At 39.6% G+C, this 19974-nt stretch overlaps 1 protein-coding gene across 1 annotated transcript in view; it reads right to left on the minus strand.

Moving 5' to 3' along the window:
• RGS7BP (regulator of G protein signaling 7 binding protein) overlaps positions 1-19974 on the minus strand; it is a 103996-nt gene that overhangs the window by 10193 nt on the left and 73829 nt on the right. The window contains exons 4-5 of the mRNA XM_019414331.2: positions 12664-12811; positions 2507-2577 (exon numbers count right to left, since the gene is read on the minus strand). Of these exons, the coding sequence (XP_019269876.1) occupies positions 2507-2577; positions 12664-12811 (219 nt within the window). The remainder of the gene's footprint in view (positions 1-2506; positions 2578-12663; positions 12812-19974) is intronic.

Consider the following 19974-nt stretch of genomic DNA (forward strand, 5'->3'; position numbering starts at 1 on the left):
CACTGTGTCTGTAGAGCCCACTTTTAGGCAAACAGTCTTGTGAGGTGGAATGCAGAAAGGGCCCACAGCGACCACCTGGCTGAACACAGGCCCATCTATCAGGTGGCCACCTCAAAATAGCCATAGACCCTACCCCACCAATGGGCTACTTCCCACCAGGCACAGTTATCAAAAAAGGGAACATTCCATATGTCTCCATTCCTCCTCATCTTCCCCCTTTAAAACCAGCCCCCACCCACCGCCTGGTTGCAGACAGCCTCTCCTCTGCTGTTCAGCCCGCGGCTTCCTTGAGGTGTAGGCCATAAACTTCTATCTCCTTTGTTCTGCCTCTGGCGAATCCCTTCATCTCCCAAGCCACTGGCTTCCACCTGATCGTCACCCCGCATTTGGGGGCCCTCATCTGATCTGACAGACACCCCATTTAGACACCACAATGTCTGCTTCCGGAAACCACCGCAAGGCCTCTACAACACTACCCCTGTGGCTCAAGCCCGTTCGTCTGATTCTAGGCCCTTCAGGGGGGCTCCGAGTTAATTGATGCTCCGCACCCCTGCCTCTCATTTCCTCACACCCCGCCTCCCTGCCGTGGAGCTCAGGCCGCGCTACCTGTCGGCCTCTTCATCTGGTGTTCCCACTTGCACCTCTCCACCTTCTGCCACCTTCTGCTGCTCCCTGAGCCAGCAGACTCCCAGCTCTGCTGCCAAATCCTCTCAAAGGCAAGCAGCACCCTGTCCTCCCTCCGCCCAGGCTTTGATCAGGGGGAACCACAGGAGTTTCTTTCTTACTCTAAAAACCCTTTCCCCACCCTCTGGTTATGTCTCTCCGAAGCTGGTGCTTGCTTCACTTAACGCCGCTCTGGCCACGTAGGGGAACGTGCTCCTTCAAGTCCTTGGTACGGATCTTCAGACCCTGGGACTGCAAAGTTGGGCACAGATTGAACACACATTTATCGTGTATGCCGGGGGTTTTACTACCAGGTGCCAGGCATCGTTCTGGGTACAGAAGCTACAGTAATAGTTGACAAAAGCATATAGAGGCAGTTCCCTTATGGAAGTTTCACTCCAGTGAAAATACCTTTCCATTTCTGTGTGAAGGTGTATATTTCCATAGGCTAGCTCTGGAGACAGACTGCCTGGGGCCACATCTCAACCATCTATTTACAGTCTGTGTGACCTTCGCAGAGTTAGCTAACCTCTCTTTGCCCCAGTTTCCTGTAAATTGGGAAACAGTCGTTATTTCCCTCAAAGGCGTTATTAGAGTTAAATAAGTTAATACAGTTAATCCATGTAAAGTATTTAGAATAGTGGTTTGTGATATTGTGATTTATAGTAAGAAATATACAGTTGGTCTCCCACCTCAATCCTGGCACAGGGCTCCAAAAAATTCCTGGAATTTCCTAAGTGATGACAGCGTAAAGGGGCCTTTTGTTATGTTAATGAGGTTGCTTTCAAAAACTGCCTAAGGATGGGGGCTGGTTGCTAGGAGAATAACTCTGTGATCAGAGGGGTGGAACTTTCAGTCCCACCCCCAACCTCCGGGGAAGGGAAGGAACTGAAGACATTTCAATCACCAATGGCCAATGATTTATTTAATCAATCATGCCTACATAATGAAGCCTCCATAAAAACCAGCAAGGTTCAGAGGACAGGTTCAGAGGACTTCCAGGTTGGTGAACAGGTGGAGATCTGAGGACCATGGTGCACCTGGGAAGGGATGGAGTCTCCTTGTCCTTTCCCCACACTCTGTACTTGGCATCTGACATCTGGTTGTTCCTGAGGTATATCCTTTTACAATAAACTGGTGATCTACTGAGTAAAATGTTTCTCTGAATTCTGTGAGCTGCTCTAGCAGATTAACTAAACTCATGGAGGGGCCGTTGGAGTTTCTAACCTGTACATCCCAAGTGGTGGGGGAGGGCAGTCATGTGTAGCCCTTAACTTGGGGGATCTGGTGCTGTCTCCCTGTCTTGTCAGAATTCAGATGAATTGCAGAACACCCCGCTGGTGTCTCCTAATTGCTTGGTGGTGTGGAAAACCACCCCCACATATTGGAATTGGGTGTGGAACCACAGTGGCACAATGTGAGGTCTCAGTATATGTTATTATTACTTCTTTTAGATAAGTGAACATCTATATGGCAGAGAGCTTCCTTTGGAAGTTTCTTAAGTGTCCTCCTATAGGCCGTAAACTTCTTAAAGGCAAGGGCCAAGTTTCCAGTTCTTTTGTATTTGCCACTCCTGGTACAGTGCTTTCCACAGCATGGCAATGAATCCATGCCCTTGACTGACAGGGCCAGTAGAGGAGGCCTCTGCTTGAGGGTCAGAGCACAGCTGTGCTCGCCTGAGGGACTATGTTTTCATTATCATATCTTCTTGAAGAGAGAGGACTGTATATTCAATGCCTTCTATTGTTTGTGTAAAACAAACTTGTACTTTCTCAAGAAACAAGTCCCAAGGTTATCGTGTTAACAACATCCTCTGCCTCAAAGAAAAATGATGAGAACTTACCTTGATTTTTCAATGGTAAAGGCATAGTTTCCCTGAGTTTGCTTAAAAGGTTTTTCATTTCTCGCATGTCTCTGTAAAAGTGATAAAAAGAAAAAAATAATCAGCTGTAAATTTTTGAAATGCAATCCCAGTCTGTTCTGTGAGACAATTGACAGATGAGAGTCTGTGCTTAATTGTACAAGCTCTAGTTTCCAGTGGGCAAATATTGAATTTATTTTGTTTTTGTAAGAAAAAATATCTGAGATTGATGGCTCTGGAAGGAACGAGACTACTCTGGCTAACATTGCCACAGGGCATTCTGCTGTGGGAGCCCTCCTCTTGCCTTCAGTGGGACCAGACTCTTCTCTGATAATGAGGACAGTATTGCCGTTGTATAAGAGGGAGGTCAAGGTCATGCAACTTGAGTAACAGAGGTACTCTGGGCAAAGCTGAGGCTGGGTGATGGTGCTCTCAGGCTTTATGGTCAGGAGGCTATTGTGGCTGTACAGGTTCACTTGTTAGTGTCTCATTATGGTGATTGAAAATCAGTGTAACACAGGTGTTAGGGATTTACAGGGCTCAACATTTATTAAATTGGCTTGGAATGTTGGGAGACTGACAAATTGTAAAACCTTCAGAGAAGTGCTCTTCACAATGGTTTGGGATGGGTGGGTGGGTGGTGGGGGTGGAGACAGAGAGAGAGAGAGAGAGAGAGAGAGAGAGAGAGGCAGGCAGGGAGAGAGAAGCACCTGGGAAAGCTGGACCTTCCTCTTGCCCGTAGGTAAGTCACTCCATACCTCCAACACCTCCCCTCCCTCGTCTTAGAGTGCATATGATCCTAAAACCGCCAAACGTGCAGCAGTAAGCCTGCTCAGGGGGCTTCCAGTCTGGGGTAAGGGTAAGGTGGACGTTTCAAGTCCTTGGGACCATAGTTCCCCACATGTTCAGGTGGTCATCCACTGGACGTAGTGTTCTTGAAAGCACAGGACGTGGTAGATTTCATTTACCAGTGCAAAAATCAGATTCATCTTTTAGTTCATTCCACAATAGGCAAGCAATAGCTGGTACTAAGGATTTAAGGAAGTTTATTTGAGAGTATAATCCTCAAGTTGAGGAAATTCTATCTACTAACTTATTTTTCTTTTGCTCTATGAAGAAAAAGAACCACTATTTAATCTTCGGTATGAAATCCCTCAGTTCTTTTCTTTTTCTTTTTTCTTTTAAGTAGGCTCCACACCCAAAGTGGAGCTTGAACTCACAATTGTGAGATTAAGAGTTACATGCTCTACTGACTGAGCCAACCAGGCACCCCTGCCTCTCAGTTCTTTTCTTGAAACACAACTATTCTCTTGAGTATGGTTGGAGGACCACTGGTCCTAGGGGAGGCCCGAGACCCGATAGTGTCTCTCCTTAAATATTGACTAATATGTAAAAAAGAACTCTTTCTCAGGAATAGCTGATTGGAAAAGGAGAGGAAAGCAGACTTGTGGATCAGGTATAGAAATAACACCTTTAAAAGCATTTAGAATTCTTTCCCATAGGTATGAGGAGATGTTTCTGGGGCAGTGATGCTAATAAGCTGCAAAGGATATTTCTAGAGAGAAAAGGTGAAAGTGGGGGAGGGGAAGAAAGGAAGGCAGGGCCCTACATCCAGAAGTGCAAGGAGCACATTCTGATTTTCTGTAAAATTCTCAAGGGCAGGTGGGATGGGAGGTGGGGAAGCACAGGGTGGGAATGGGCTAGGAATGCTGTATGTGAGACTCAGGCAGAGTCTCCTGGAAAGCGCCAATTCTCAGTCCTGGTGCTGCACTGGAGAATCACTTTATGCTGAGACTGCACCCCCCATGGGAGCGGTTTATGGGGACAGGGCTCAGGAATCAATGTTTTTTTGTTTTTTGTTTTTGTTTGTTTGTTTGTTGTTAATGTTTTATTTATTTTTGAGAGAGGGAGAGAGTGGGAGCGAGGGAGGGACAGAAAGAGGGGGGACAGAGGATCTAAAGCAGGGTCTGTGCAGACAGCAGCAAGCCTGATGCACAGCTTGAATTCACAAACTGTGAGATCATGACATGAGCAGAGGCCGCCACTCAACCACCGACTGAGCCATCCAGGCGCCCTAGGAATCAGTGTTTTTAAAAAGCCCCCCTGGGGCATCAGGATGGCTCAGTCGGTTAAGCAGCCAACTTTGGCTCAGATCATGATCCCAGTCCGTGGGTTCGAGACCCACATTGGGCTCTGTGCAACAGCTGAGCCTGAAACCTGCTTCAGGTTCTGTGTCTCCTTCTCTCTCTGCCCCTCCTCCATTCACACTCTGTCCCTCTGTCTTTCTCTCTCTCAAAAATAAATAAACATTAGAAAAAAATTAAAAAAAAAAAAAAAAGCCCTCCTGGTGATTTTAATATGCCACCCAGGGTGAGATCCACTGATCTCCTAGGGCAGACAGAGGGGGAACCTAGGAAAAGCTGCTCTACCAGGCCAGGTCTCTTGTGCCCACTTGTCTCTGTCATTCCCACCTCCTTTGACCTGAATCTGACTTGAAGACTGAACTTCAAAACCGTGGGCTATACTCTCCTTTTTTTTTTTTTTTTTTTATTTGAGGTAAAATTGGCATATAGCATTATTTAAGTTTCAGGTGTACAACATTACAATTTGCCATCTGTATGTACTGTAAGTAAAGTGATCACTAGGAGTCTAGTTATGATCCGTCACCCTATAATTGACCCCCTTCAACCATTTCGCCTACCTCCATCTCCCAACCTTCCCCTTGGTAACCACCAATCTGTTCTCTTGTATGGATGAGTTTATTTTTCTTTTCTTTTGTTTTTTTTTAGATTCCACAAATGAGTGGAATTATATGGTACTTGTCTTTCTTTGTGTGACTTACTTTACTTAGCATAATACCTTCAAGGTGAATTCTGTTGTTGCAAATAGCAAGCTGAATAGTTTTCCATTTTAAAACACACACACACACACACACACACACACACACACCCCAGATCTTCTTTATCCATTCATCCACTGATGAAAATTTAGGTTGTTTCAATTTCTTGGCTATTATAAATACTGCAGCAATGAACATAGGGGTGCATATATCTTTTTGAATCAGGGTTTTCACACTCTTCGGATAAATACCTAGAAGTGGAATGGCTGGATCATATGTTAGTCCTATTCTTATTTTTTTTTAGAAACCTCTATACTGTTTTCTATAGTGGCTGCACCAATTTACATTCCCATCAACTGTGTATGAGAGATCCCTTTTTTCCACATCCTTGCTAACACTTGTTATTTCTTGTCTTTTGGGTACTAGCTCTTCTAAGTGGTAGGAGGTGATATCTCATTTTAGCTTTGATTTGTGTTTCTGATGACTAGTGATGTCGAACATCTTTCTATGTGTCTGTTGGCCAACTATGTATTCTGTGAAAAAATGTCTATTCAGATCTGACCATTTTTAATTGGACTGTTTCTTTTTTGTTGTTGTATAAGTTCTTTACGTATTTTGGATCTTAATCTTTGTTGGATATATGCTTTGCAAAATCTTTCTCCCATTCAGTAGATCACCTTTTTCTTTTAATGATGATTTCTTTCACTATGCAAAATATTTTCAGTTTGATGTAATCCCATTTGTTTATTTTTGCTTTTGTTTCTCTTGCCTTTGGAATCCTATACATAAAAAAATATCACTGAGACTCATGTTCAGGAGGTTACCGCTTATGTTTTCTTCAGGAATTTTATGGTTTCAGATCTTACATTCAGGTTTTTACTCCATTTTTCAGTTAATTTTTGTGCATCGTATAAGAGAGTGGTCATGTGGCTGTCTATTTTTTCCAGGACCATTTGTTGAAGAGAATGTCCTTTCTCCATTGTATGATCTTGGCTTCCTTGTCATAAATTAATTGTTCATCTATGTGGGGGTTTAATTCTGGGCTCTCCATTCTGTTCTATTGATGTGTGTGTGTTTTTATGCTAATATAAGATGGTTTTGATTACTGTAGTTTTGTTGTATAGCTTGAAATCAGGGAGTGTAATACCTTCACCTGTGTTCTTTATCAACAATAATTTGGCTATTCAACATCTTTTGTGGTGTTATGCAATTTTTAGAATTATTTGTTCCAGTTCTGTGAAAAATTTCACTGGAATTTTGATAAGGATTGCACTGAATCTGTAGATTGCTTTGGATAGTTGTGGACATTCTAACACTATTAATTCTTCCAATCCATAGGCATGGGATACTTTTTTCTGTTTATTTGTTGTCTTCATTTTCTCTTATCAGTGTCTTATGTTTTTCAGTGTGTAGGTCTTTCACAGGTTTTTGATGCAATTTACATGGAATTATTTTTTTAATTTCTCTTTCTGATAGTTTGTGATTAGTGTATACAGCTATCACAGATTTTTGTTTGTTGATTTTGTATCCTGCTACTTTACTGAATTTATTATTATTTTTTGAATTAATTTGTTAATTCTAACAGTGTTTTGTTGGAGTTTTTTTTGGTTTTCTATATATAGTATCATGTCATCTGCACATAGTGACAGTTTTGCTTCTTCATTTAGGATTTGGACACTTTTTATTTCTTTTTCTTGCCTAATTATTGTTTTTAGGATGTTCATTACTATGTTGAATAAAAGTGATTGGCCATTCTTGTCTTATTCCTGATTTTAGAGGAAAAGTGGTCAACTGTTCACCACTGACTGTGATGTCAGCCATGGGTTTATCATATATGGCCTTTATTATATTGCAATATGTTCCCTCTATACCCACTTTGTTGAGTTTTCATAAAATGGTGTTGAATTGTGTCAAATGCTTTTTCTGCAGCTATTGAGATGATCATACAATTTTTATACTTCATTTGTTGATCTGGTGTATCACACTGACTGATTTGCAGATGTTGAACCGTCCTTGTATCCCTGGAATAAATTCCACTTGATCATAGTGTATGGATACAATAATGTATTAATGTCTTTGGTTTGCTAATAATTTGTTGAGAATTTCTGCATCAATGTTCATCAATGACATTGGCCTCTAATTTTCTTTTTTTGTGATGCTTTGTCTGATTTTGGTATCAGGGTTATGCTAGCCTTATAAAATGATTTTGGAAGTGTTTCCACCTCTTACATTTTTTGGAAGAGTTTGAGAAAGATATGTATTAAATCTTTGAATGTTTCATAGCATTCACCTTGAAGCTGCTTGGTCCTGGACTTTTGTTATGTGGGAGATTTTTGATTACTGATTCAATCTCCTTACTAGTAATTGGTCTCTTTATATTTTCTATTTCCTCATGATTCAGTCATGGAAGAGTGTATGTTTCTAGGAATTTATCCATTTCTTCCAGATTGTCCAGTTTGCTAGCATATATTTGTTTGGAGTAGTTTTTATGGTCCTTTGCATTTCTGTGATGTCAGCTGTAACTTCTCTTTGATTTCAGATTTTATTTATGGGAGACTTCTCTCTTGTTTCATGGTTAGTCTAGCTGAAGGTTTTTCAGTTTTGTTTATCTTTTCAAAGAACCAGCTTTTAGTTTCATTGATCTTCTATTGTCCCCCACCTCCACCCCCCGCCTTAGGTCTCTATTTCATTTCTTTTCACTCTGCATTTACTATTTCCTTCTTTCTACTGAATTTGGGCTTTGCTTTTCTTCTGCCTTTGTAGGTTGTAAAGTTAGGTTGATTATTTGATAGTTTTCTTGCCTATGGAGTTAAGTCTGCTATAGTCTTCCCTCTTAGACTACTTTTGCTACATCCTACAAATTTTGGTATGTCATAATTCTGTTTTCATTGGTCTCTTTTTTTTTTAATTTCTTTATTGACATCTTTGATGGCCCATTGGTTGTTTAGTAGCATGTTGTTTCATCTCCACATTTTTGTGGTTTTTCTAGTTTTCTTTTTGTAATTGATTTCTAGTTTCATACCATTGTAGTCAGAGAAGATACTTGATATGATTTCAGTCTTCCTGAATTTACTGAGACTTGTTTTATGGCCTAACATGTGATCTGTATTGGAGAATGTTCCATGTACACTTGAAAAGAATGTGTATTCTGTTGCTTTTGGATGGAATGTCTGTATATATCTACTAAGTGCATCTGCTGTAATGGATCATTTAAGGCCATTGTTTTCTTATTAATTTTGGCTTTGGATGATCTCTACATTGGTGTAAATTGGATGTTAAAGTCCTCTACTATTAGTGTATTGCTGTCAATTTCTTCCTTTAGGTCTGTTAATAATTGGTTTTATATATCTTGGTGTTTCTTTGTTGGATACATATATATTTAAAAGTGTTATGTCTTTTTGTTGGATTGATCCCTTTAGACTATGTAATGCCCTTATTTGTCTATTATTACAGTCTTTGTTTTAAGTAAACTATACCCTCAGTGTGGGGCTTGAACTCATGACTGCAACATCAAGAATCACATGCTCTATCAACTGAGCCAGCCAGGCATCCCCCTATTATCATATAGTCTTTGTTTTAAAGTCTACTTTGTCTGCTATGAATATACCTACACCAGCCTTATTTTCATTTCCATTTGCATGAAATATCTTTCTCCATCCCTTAACTTTCAGTCTGTGTGTGTCCTTACTTCTGAAGTGAGTTTTTGGTAGATGGCATATAGATGGGTCTTATTTTATCCCTTCAGTCACTCTATATTTTCATTGGAGAGTTTAGTCCATTTACATTTAAAGTAACCACTGATAAGTACTTATTACCATTTTGTTAATTGTTTTCTGGCTGTTTTTGTAGTTCCTCTCTGTTCCTTTCTTCTTTCTCTCTTCCCTTGTGGTTTGATGGCTCTTTTTATGTTTTGTTTAGATTCTTTTCTCATTTTCTGTTGTGTATTTATGGTAAGTTTTTGCTCTATGGCTTACCATAAAGTTCACATACAAGTTCCTATGTGTATAATGGTCTGTTTTGAGTTAATAGCAGCATGACAAAACTTTACATTTTTTTCTCTCCCCTTCATTTTATATTTTTGATGTCACATTTTTACATCTTTTTATTTTATGCATCATTTTAATTTTTGTAGTTTTAGTTAACTGTACTATTTTTGTCTTTTCACCTTCATAGTTGGTTTGTCAGTGGTTGATTTACTACTTTTACTACATATTTAACTTTTCCAGTAGGATTTTATATTTATTCCCTTGTTATTATTTGTATCATTTCTTTTCAGTTTAGAGAAGTCACTTTAACATTTATTGTGATACTGGGCTAGTGGGGATGAGCTCCTTTATAGCTTTTGCTTATCTGGAAAACTGTTCATCGCTCTTTTAATTTTGAATAACTTGCCGAGAATTCTTGGTGATTTTTTTTTCCTTTCAGCACTTGAATATGTTATGCCACTCTTCTGACTTGCAAGGTTTCTGTTGAAAAATCTGCTAGCATACTCTCTTGCTGCTTTTAGGATTTTCTCTTATCTTTAACTTTTACCATTTTAGTTATAATGTGTCTTGTGGATTTCTTTGAGTTCATTTTATTTGGGACTCTCTGTGCTTCATAAACCTGGATTGTTTCCTCAGATTAAAAAAGTTTCAACTCTTACTTCTTCAAATAAGTTTTATGGCCTTTTTTCTCTCTCTTCTCTTTCTCAAGCCTCTATAATGTGAACATTATTCTCCACTTAATGTCTCAAAGTTATCTTAAGTTATCTTCATTTTTTAAAAATTCTTTTTTCTTTTTGTTGTTTTGCCCAGGTGACTTCTATTCCTTTGTCTTCTGGCTTGTTGATCTGGTTTTTGGCTTCATCTAGCCTGCTGTTGAACTCCTCTTGTGTACTTTTCAGTTCAGTTATTGTAATCTTCAGCTCTGTAACTACTGTATGAAACTTTCTATATTTTCTGTCTCTTTGTTGAGGATCTCCATGTTCATCCATTCTTCTCCAGCTCAGTGGGCATCTTTACTGACCATTACTGTAAACACTTTATCAGGTAGGTTGCTTATCTGTTTCATTAATATTTTTTTCTGATGTTTTGTTTTGTTTTTTGTTTATTTGTTTGAAACATAATGTTTTGTGGAAACATTCTGTCTTACTCTCTGTGTTGGTTTGTATGTATTAGTCAAATCAACTACACCTTCCAGTCTTGAAGAATGTCCTTGGACAGGAGATGTCACGTGGAGCCCTTCTGACCACCAGAGCTAGGCGCCCAAGTATTGTCCCCTCTATGGGCTGCACACAGCCATCTGCTGTGGCAGGTTTGTATTTGTGGTATCAGGGTGGGTGGAATTGGCACTTGGCCTGGCTATGATGTGTGGTTTTGCTCTGATTGTGGGCATGCTCACCAGGTCTAACAGGTTAGAGGGATAGTTCCACAATGGTGCCTACCAATACTGAACTTAGCAAGGTAGGAAGAGGTCACATATATGGTGGCCACCAATGTCTCTGTCTCTGGATAAAATGCGAACATTTTCCTGCCTCTCTGGCAGGTACTTTAAGTTGAGTAAGTTGTTTTCCTTTACATATGATCTAGGCACTTTTCAAATTGGTGTTTTTGTGCTGGGTCCCAGAGTGAGTAAATCTGAGTCCTTAAGAGTGGGTTCTCCATTTCTTTCAGTTTTACAGTTATCTTAGATGTAATCCTCATTGGTTTTCAAAGTCTGACATTTAGGGGGCTCATACCTCTCATGTAGGATCTAAGGGTTGGGGTGCCTGGTGTGGAGGATAAACCCCTCACTTCTTAGGGAAAAGTACTGTACTTTTGAGATCCCTCCTGATGGTGGATCATGGCACTTAGGGTGGAGTCTTTTTGGCAAGACACTCTTTGCCTCTCCTACCCTTCTCAATGCTGTCCTGTCCGTCTTTTGTTGTGGATGCTCTGTTCATCCAATTTGCTGTTCTTTTTCAAAGGAATTTATTCTATAAATCATTGTGTATTTGTCAGATCCATGAGAGAGAGTGAGTTTACATCTTCTTATGCCATCATCTTCAACCCAACTCCACCCTGTCTTATTTTTATTGCCAGCCATAGCTTGCTTTCTTAAAAGCTCAGAAGGCTTAGATATAGATGCTGTGCTTGGTTTCTGAAAAGGCAAATGTCTTTGCTGATGGATTATGCCCTGATCATGGCCCTCTGGCAGATATTTCTTCCTGAAAATAGAGCAAAGCATTTTCTATTTCATAAATTAAGATAAATCATTCCCTCACCATTTGTCTATAGCTCTATCAGACTGTGCCAAACAGCTTTATTGTTTGAATTGTTAGATTTCCAAGCTTATACAAAATCCAAGTTTTATTAATAGCATATAATTACCACATGCTTCAATTTTCTATAAACACAGAAATTCAGTAATTAGCTTTAGAATTATATTACAATCTGAAAGTAGAACCACAATGGCTATAAATTCCATTGTGTGTTACATTTCTAAAAATAAAAAAAATAAAATGTTCATTATCTTGTCAATGATTCAACTCTACACAAAGCACTCAGTGGAACTGCCCAGTATTCATTCAACTGCTTTGTGCCAGCTCTAGGGACATTAGTAGCAAAGGACATGATATCACTGTGAAGGCCAATAAATAAGGGTCTTGTCCTCCTGCCTCACAGAATGGTATTTTAGCATGTATATGAGCCATGGCACTTATTATTATATTATTATTGCTTCCTTTCCCTAAGTGAAACTGAATTACTCTAGAATCTCTTCTTCCTAAGAAGGAAACTCCCTATCTAGCAGTGATCTGGTGCTTGTTAAGGTAAGTGCATTAACTCGCTTTGGCCACCAAGGGGCCCTCAGCTGCATTCTGGGAAAGCAAGAGAAGGGAGCACTACGAAAAGCTGTCTGTCAATTGGGCAGAATGCTTAGCCGTGGACTGCAACCTAAGCAGGCCATTCCATACACCTGAAATCTAAGAGACTACTGGAGGCATATTTGCATGATTTTGGATTCCTCTCCCTTTAAGCAAATGGAAATTTTAGTACCCAGCCCTGTGGGTGAACTGTGATGGTATATGGATCCAACTTTCTCCCTTCCCATGGGAGCACACTGTTTTCATTTCCATGGAGACACAATGTGTTGGAGTGGGATACAAAGAGCCCTGGGAGCCTATGACTACTGAAAATTCTACCATTCTACTGCAGGGTTTGGACTCCTTACCTTCTGCTAGCTCAGTTTTCTGAAATAAGAATATGAAAGAGAAAATCTCCACTTCTGTAGCCCCTAAGAATATGAACTGGAGGAATACTGGCAGTAACTTCCCACTCACCTTTCAGTGTTGTCAATGTCTGTGGAAACCTGCCAGGAATGTTGCTGAATATCTACAGGGGATGATGAGGAGTCCTCTAGAGCAGGTGTTTCAGTACTCTCCTCAATTTTGCAGTCCAAACTCTTGGTTCCCCCACCAGGCTCCTTTCCTAAAGAGGGGAGAGGGGATGTTGGTAAAGAAAAGGATAAGAAATCAGAAATGCAAGTTCTATAGCCATGATATCATTGCAAAGATTGTCTATGTTTTGAGTCATGGGCTCCATTAACCCTAATAACTTCTGAATATGAAATGCTATACTAATTCATTTATTTCTGAATAATACTGAATATAGGTATCTATCTCTGTTTCTAGCTATATAAATATATGTACGTGTGTGTGTGTGTGTGTGTGTGTGTGTGTGTGTGTGCATAGCATGTTTCACAACATTCTGGGAAACCCTGAAGATCAAGATAAAAGTAAGGGCTCCATCTTTGATGGAATACTGGTGCTCTATAATCCATTCTTAGTGAGATAGATCAGGTCATCTTGAGAGGGGGGTTTCAGCCTGTGAAATCATGCTGCTTTTTGGTTCTTTGATTCAGGAGCAACTATAAGGGCCAGGAGTAGGTGACACTCAGCAGGTTGAATGAGAGCTTCTGCCCTTCTCTCTGACTCTGACACTGGCTCTCTTGGATTCATCTCCCTTAAATAAATGTAAATTTGGGGACCCAGCATGTAGAAAATAGTTGTATCTTAGTATATGGGAAATAACTGAGATTGTGGACTTGTCTTCCATTTCCTTGGCTTTCTAGCCTCCTTCACTTTATCCTTCTTTGAGGAAATAGTTCAACCTCAAGATCCAGCCTTGCTCTGCTGAGACCATAAAGTGCCATAAACTAAAGTTCCATGTACATACTGGGTAGCCATCCACAGCAATGCACTGCCACTCTGCTAAGACTTGTATTTTACCATGACTGATCTCAAGTGAATAAATCAATACTTTCTAGAAACAAATCTTCAAATTGGTTCAGCAATAAATTCATATGAAAATAAATGGGAATTATAGTCTATTGCCCAGATATCATCTGTTAATGTCTTTTATTCTGCTCTGAACATTTGCCATCTGCAAGGGTGTATCCTGGTGTCATGGAAATGGCTTATGAAGCCCGAGAACTGAGTGTTATGAGTTCATTCATTCACTTATTTATTCATTTATAAATATTTCTTGAGTATCAGCTAAGTATCAGGTACTGGGCTTGACGCTAGATTCTTTTTTACTCTTCTATCCAGTTTTATTTGTATTACGTAGATACGGCTCTAGACTAGTTGGTAAGAATTTATTATATCCCATATTGTTGAATATTCATGAGAGAGCAGCCACACCAGGCTACCTCTTAGCTCAGTTTCCCTAGTCCTGATGTGTGTTTTGCATGGTTAAAAAAAAATAAATAAATAAAGCAAACACACTTGTGAATAGGATGGTAAAATCTAATGGGAAGATTTTCCCTTGGATTCCTGACTGAAGGAGACTAGCCAAAATCTCATCCTTGTAATTTCTAACCTATATGGCAGCAACACAAGGAAAAAGAAACAAGCAATTAAGTGGTAATTAACTATACATCATTCATCAACCTAGAGTAGAAATGGACCTCTGAATATTCAGCCAAGGCAAACACACAGTTTACTGATGAGAACTTCTGATCCTTTTGTGTATACTTTATGCACATTGATCCTGGGTGATGGAATTGCTTTTCCAATTTTATGGTATGCTGGGGGTGGGGGGGAGGTGAAATTTAATCAAGCACGTAAGTTAGCATGTTACGATTTCACAGTTGGAGGGCACTGACCTCTTAAAAGTATTTGCATTGTGCTTCCTGGGAAAGTGCAACAACTATAGCCCATCTGCTACCCGCCGCTCAGCAGGGTCAGCCTTAGGATACAGTTCTGCAGTGATAGCTAAGCTCTGAGAGAGAAGCAAAAAGAACCAAACCCTAGCTTTTTGCTTTTCAAAACTCTGAAGGATTGGGCCACACATGGCTCCTGGGGTACTCCTGTGGAGTTGAAATGATTTGGGGAAAGCAGTATGCTTTTTGGGCAGTGAAGAGTAGAGAAAGAAGATACATATGCAGACTTAATTCTCTGCCTATGGGTTTTGCTTGGCTTGGGGCCACAGTAGCCCCTCTCCTGTGGTCAGGACTGTACAGCTCAAAGCTTTCATTCAAATGAGAACAGGGAGGACACGAGGTAGCGTGATGCTCTTTCTTGGAGTCCCCTCTCTCTCTTTAAAAACATTTTTAATGTGAAAAAAAAAACATTTTTAATGTGTATTTATTTTTGAGAGAGAGAGAAAGGGAGAGAGGCACAGAATCTGAAGCAGGCTCCAGGCTCTGAGTTATCAGTACAGAGCCTGACATGGGGCTTGAACTCACGAACCGTGAGATCATGACCTGAAGTTGGATGCTTAACTGACTGAGCCACCCAGGTGCCCCTGGAGTCCTCTCTTTACCTCCCTCATGTATATACTTTTTACAGGCAAAGGCATAAAGAGAACCCAATCTACAATCAGTTTTACACTTAACTGCGTGTAATAATTCTACTACTTATATAAGACACACATCATTCTATGACCTTTTCAAAGTAAAATAACTGTTCATATAACTGAAACACACCGGTGAGCTTGTCATCTCACCAGGTCATCTCCTCCTTTTCCTCATTTTCAGTGACTAGTTCTAACTCTGCTAATGCAGATGAACAAAAATAAAAGCCTTGAACATTGGGCTTGCAGTTGAGTGCTTTCTATCAGCTCACAAAATCTCTGCAGAATTTTGATCATATTGCATCTTCTCTGGCTGAAACATCTTCAAAGACAGCAGGTATCAGTATGCATTTAAGGGGTTCTCAATTGCAGAATATTTATGGGGTCAAGTTTACTCTGCAAGTAGATATTAATTGCTTTCACTTACTGATAGCACTGACTTCATGTTGGGCATCCCTTTCTGGTACAGTATCTGCTTATTGCCTTTATAGTACTTATCTCTTTTAGAAATTATCTTGCATATGTATTTTTTTTATGTTTATTTTTGAGAGGAGGGAGGGGCAGAGAGAGAGGGAGACACAGAATCTGAAGCAGGCTCCAGGCTCCGAGCTGTCAGCACAGAGCCTGACGTGGGGCTCAAACTCATGAGATGGGAGATCATGACCTGAGCCAAAGTCAGACGCTTAACCGACTGAGCCACCCAGGCGCCCCTTACGTATTTGTTAACTAAATACATTTTTAATAGTACATAAATTTGAATATGTTTTTTCTTGTAACTGTTTCATATCTCTACTGCTATGTACGTATGGCTCCTGCTTTCTTTGTATACCACATTTCTTGGGTCCCACATCTTCAGCTTTCTTGGATGCAGTTTCCATTTTGTTGCAGCATACTTGACTAATTACTTCAGAGAGTATCTGTGGAAAATACATTTTCTTCTCTTTTCTCTTTCTTTGCACTCACACTTAAATTTTAATTGACTAGATATGGAAATCTGTCTTCACAGTAACTTTCTCTCAAAACTTGGATGCCACTGTTTCCTTATCTTACATCCATATCCAAAATGACTTGTGTGTAGCCTGTTTACAGCTCTCTGAAAACTTTTTAGGGTATTATCTTCACATTTTTTGATTTATGAAATGGGTCCTAAATATGTATAGGAATAGTTTCTTTTTATGTTAATCTTTTTTTGGCATTTGATTGGCATTTGTAATTTATTACCTCCTATTTTTTTATTTTGAAAATTTGCAAACCTATGGCAAACCTGTAAAAATATAACGGACACCCAAATATTCCAGTTTCACAAACTGTTAACATTTAGTTATATTTTATTTCTCTCCATCTCTCTATGTGTATGTATATGTGTACAGATTTCATATACACATACTGTATTGATTGTATACAATTTTTATATTTAAAGTCACATATACATACAAATATAACTTTTTATGACCCATTTAAGAGTAAGTTGCAGACATTAATGGCACTTTACTCTAACTACTTCAGCATATATCTCCTAAAGAACAGGATCTTTTCCCTACATAACCTCAAAACAATGATTGGGCCAAAAAATTATTTAGCTTGGATTAAATATGATTCAATACAATTTGATACAATACTAATATTTAATGTGCAGTCTGTATTCATGTTTCCCCAATTGTTCCAATAATGTTTTTCTAACCGTTTTTTTTAAGTTCCATAAACTTAAAAGGAAGTTTCCATAAAAGGACTATGCACTGCATTTAGTTGTCATTTTTCTTTTAGAACTGCACCCTTGTCTTTTTTTGACTTTCATGTCATTAGCATTTTTCTTAAGTTTTTTAGTTTTATTATTTTTATTTTGAGAGAGAGAGCAAACGGGATGGGCACAGAGGGAAAGAGAGAGAATCCCAAGCAGACTCCACGCTGTCAGCATGGAGCCCAATGTGAGGCTTGAACTCATGAACTGAGAATTCATGATCTGAGCTGAAATCAAGAGTCAGACACTCCACCTACTGAGCCACCCAGGTGCCCCCATGTTATTAATGTTTTTGAATGAAGAGGTCAGGCTAGTTGTTTTATAGAAAGTCTTTCCGTTTGGATTTTCTTATTGTTTCTGCATGTGTGGATTCAGAGTAAACATTTTTTGGTGTGGGTATTATAGAAGTGCTATTGTGACTGGCTTAGTGCAGTGCATTAGAAAGCATATGAGTCAGTTTGTCCCATTATTGTTAGTTAAGTATTATTAGTGGCTTGGTTTCTGTCCAAAGCTTTCATTCCAATGGAAAAAGGGGATCTACCATTATAGATGTACCCTTTTCCCTTAATAGTTGCTAAGTACTCTATGGAGTGATTCATTGAGATGTTACAGCATTTTCAATTTAACTATTTCTTTTAGGTTTGGGAAAAGTTTTTCTCTTTTTCTTGATTATCTCCTTCTCTCTATTCTCTCCATTCTTTCAGAATTCCTATTTCTTATTGGAGTCTCTGGATCCATCCTATATGTTTCTTAACTATCCTCCATATTCCACGTTTATTTTGGGGGCTGAATTCTGGGAGAATACCTTGACTTGATCTTATAGTTCACTATTTTAGGGTCTCAGTATATTCATTATAACAATTGTTAAGAACTGTGAAGGGTCTGAGATTTTATTATACCTGTTGGTGAGCCTGCCACAGTTTGATGGATACTGGAAGAAGCCTGGAGACTTCTGGGTCAGAGACAAAACCAGTTGATTACTCACAGAATAGTAGTGGCCATCCTAATAAGCATTTGTGTTGTTTTCTTGAATCCTAATTCCCACAGGGAGACACAAAAAGGGTCAGATCACTACCTGTCCAACAAGGGGCTGTGTGACAAAAGAGGAACCCTGAGCTTAGGAAATGTGCCTTTTATAAGCATGTCTGCCCTTTGCCCAAGAGGGAAACATTTTCATTATACTGAATAGTCAGGATGCCTTACTCTGGAAAGCGCTGCTATCTCTATTTTCCAAGGCATCTGCTAAGTAAATACCCTTGAAAAGATAGTATAAAACAAAAGGGCAGTCAGTGCCTCCATTGGCAAGATGTACAGAAATGCAAGAAGCTGGAGAGTTGCCTCCTAACACTAAATAACCCAGCTATTTAGTTTTTATTTGGTTGATAACATTTTTATCTCCAACAAATTTGGCTGCTTCCTTTTTGTTACTGACAGTTATTCTTTTATGGGTATGATAGACTCAAATGTCTCTGAGAATATCAACTACATATATCTTAAATTCTTTGTTTCTACTTTACAATTTGTTCTTCAAGTATTAGCTGTTTGTTTATTTCAGTTGGCATCGCCTTTTTGGGGTGTTGGGTTTTTTTTTCATTAGAGACAGGGAGCAAGCGAGTGAGGGCGGAGAGAGAGAGGGAGGAAGAGAGAATCCCATGAGGGGCAGAGAGAGAGAGAGAGAGAGAGAGAAGTGGGGCTCATCCAAAGTCGATTTTTTTTTAATTTGTCATTCCTGGATATCTATCCAGATTTATCTTTGAGGATCTCTGTTTGCCTATTGTTCTGATTACAGTGCCCTCCTTCTGATTATTTTGGTGAAGGGACAGGATGTGTGGCTGCAAAATGGGCGCTTAAAGCTTATCTTCTGGGTGCTTCTCATCTCCAGTAACAAGTTACCTGGGCACTTGCCTGTTTTTTGGGCCTCCTGTCTACTCAGAGTTTCCTGTTTAAAACTCCTACTCCAACTATAGATGCTGGAGAGGATGTGGAGAAATGGGAACCCTCTTGTGCTGTTGGTGGGAATGCAAACTGGTATAGCCACTCTGGAAAACAGTGTGGAGGTTCCTCAAAAAATTAAAAACAGACCTGCCCTATGACCCAGCAGTAGCACTGCTAGGAATTTACCCAAGGGATAGAGGAGTACTGACACATAGGGGCACTTGTACCCCAATGTTTATAGCAGCACTCTCAACAATAGCCAAATTGTGGAAAGAGCCTAAATGTCCATCAACTGATGAATGGATAAAGAAATTGTGGTTTATATACACAATGGAGTGGTACGTGGCAATGAGAAAGAATGAAATATGGCCCTTTGTAGCAACATGGATGGAACTGGAGAGTGTGATGCTAAGTGAAATAAGTCACACCGAGAAAGACAGATGCCATATGTTTTCACTCTTATGTGGATCCTGAGAAACTTAACAGAAACCCATGGGGGAGGGGAAGGAAAAAAAAAAAGATGTTAGAGTGGGAGAGAGCCAAAGCGTAAGAGATTCTAAAAAACTGAGAACAAACTGAGGATTGATGGGGGGTGGGAGGGAGGGGAGGGGAGGTGATGGGTATTGAAGAGGGCATCTTTTGGGATGAGCACTGGGTGTTGTATGGAAACCAATATGACAATAAATTTCATATATTAAAAAATCAAAATAAAAATAAAACTCCTACTCCAGTGAGATATACTGAACAATTTAGCCTGTGAAAAAACACTGGAGTAATGTGTTCACTTTCTTTTTCTTCTACAGCTGTCTTTATGGAGGCTCAGAGTTATTTCACACTCTGCTCTGCTTTGCTGCCCAGTCCGGACAATCACACCAGATGTCCTCCTGGGGCGAGCAGTGATGGTCTCATTGCTCAGTGTGGGGCAGCCCAGTTTTTTCTGAATGCCATTTCAAACATTAATTTCCCTGACAATAGTCCCAGAAACCCTTCCTGTGATTTGCATTTGTTGATTCCAAGTTCAAAGTATTTCTGGAATTGATTTTATTTTTGCAGTAATTTTCTCCTGCTTGAATTTCTTTTGTTTCTTTTTGAGTATCTTATCAGCTGTGGTTTCCTCTGTTCA

The sequence above is a fragment of the Panthera pardus genome, unplaced genomic scaffold (assembly GCF_024362965.1).
Source record: "Panthera pardus isolate Hobbes unplaced genomic scaffold, ASM2436296v1 HiC_scaffold_2, whole genome shotgun sequence".
NCBI classification, from domain to species: Eukaryota; Metazoa; Chordata; class Mammalia; order Carnivora; family Felidae; genus Panthera; species Panthera pardus.